Below are 1,501 nucleotides of genomic sequence, written 5' to 3'. Positions count from 1 at the left end.
GGGGTTTGACAAGTTAAAACTTAAAGGGGGTCGGTTACAAGCCTGCAAAAGTTTGTGTAATGTATTCAGGAGGAGATTCATTCAAAAAGGAATACTAAATGAGCTGCATCAAATTAATATAACCACACAGAAGGCACTTAAAAAATTACAAGTAGAAAAGAAGATTAATTTACAACAGAGAGAACATTCAATCCCCTGTGTACCCTTAAGCAACTGGCAACAGCTATTTCTTATCGTCTGTGGAGGCTTTTTCTCTAATTACTTTGATCTTCTCATATCCCAATTCCACCGGGTGCACCGGATATTCTACCGGAGCCACCGGACGTCTGTTGGCGAAGACAGCCCACAACAATATCATCACAATCAATGTCGTCAATGCCCCGCATGCAGTCCCGAATATAACCCCAGTTAATATCCTTACCAGACATTCATTCTTCTTGCGGACTGTCAGGGGCTTACTGTGCTCGGAGTAAGCTCGAGGATCTAATGGCTGCGAATGCATCCAGCTTGGTACCCGTCTTAACCTGAAGTTCCATGAATAAACGCTTGTGGTCTGAGAAGAATTTCCACTGGAAGAGCTTATACCCACAAGCACCTCTTCGTCCTTCCACATTTCAGCCAAGTCGATTGGATAAGAGATCAACGCATTAGATGGCCTTATGTCGCCTAATTTGCTCAACCTGACTTCCAGGTATTTGGAACTCGCATCGTAATCGATCCACGTATGCAATTTCTCACCACCGTTGAGCACCAAACCCAGGGAGGAGAGGTTAGTCACCGCGGCAGAGATGAGGCCATCGATGTCGATCCCAACATGGTTGCCGTCGGGATCGGCAAACTTGGCGTCCATGGAAGTGTCGAATTCAACAGCGAGAAGTCTAGTGCCCATCGTGCCCAACCCCGGCGAGAGGCCAAACGAGGTCCCGTCCATAAATTTGGAAGGGAACCCACTCGGAAGAAGCACAAAAGCTAAGCCATCGCCATTTTCGGGGGAGATCGAGAAGGAGAAATACGTAGAGAAAGACACTCCCTTTCTAGGGTTTCCCTCAACAAGCTTAACGGGTAGACTGTGCATAAGACGTCCAGCGCTCAGAATCGTCGAACGAGTAATATTAACGGAAGAACCGCCATTAACGATCTCCGCATCGCCGAAGAGAGTGATGTTGGAGTCAAAGCTAGGGTTTGCCTCGAATTTGTTGAGTGAAAAAGAGGAGATCTGTGTTGCAGCAATTGTCACGAAGCAGAACATGAAGAAAGCGAAGAAGAAACAGTACCTGAAGACGGAAAACTTCTCCATTATCAGCCAGTACGGGAGCTCGATCTGCTTGTCTGTTCTTCTGGAGCTAATGTCTTCTAGCTAGGGTTTGTGAGAGATTGCATATACATTTAGGGCTTTTTTTTTTTTCTCTTTTAGGGTTTGTGACTGCAAGGCTTGAGAATGGGAAAGAAAGGGGTCGGAGGAGGGGGGGTATCACGTATCAGCTCGAAGGACGTGAAGAAT

At 46.4% G+C, this 1,501-nt stretch overlaps 1 protein-coding gene across 1 annotated transcript; it reads right to left on the bottom strand.

Moving 5' to 3' along the window:
- Positions 1-223: 223 nt before the first annotated feature.
- LOC104601171 (L-type lectin-domain containing receptor kinase VIII.2-like) lies at positions 224-1,297 on the bottom strand. The gene has a single exon (XM_010264411.3). The coding sequence runs from the start codon at positions 1,295-1,297 to the stop codon at positions 224-226; it is 1,074 nt and encodes a 357-aa protein (XP_010262713.1).
- Positions 1,298-1,501: the final 204 nt, after the last annotated feature.

Source organism: Nelumbo nucifera, chromosome 2 (genome assembly GCF_055504915.1).
Source record: "Nelumbo nucifera cultivar China Antique chromosome 2, China Antique-T2T, whole genome shotgun sequence".
Lineage (NCBI taxonomy): Eukaryota > Viridiplantae > Streptophyta > Magnoliopsida > Proteales > Nelumbonaceae > Nelumbo > Nelumbo nucifera.
Note: the sequence above shows the minus strand (reverse complement) of the source record. Positions and strands in the feature narration are given on the sequence as shown.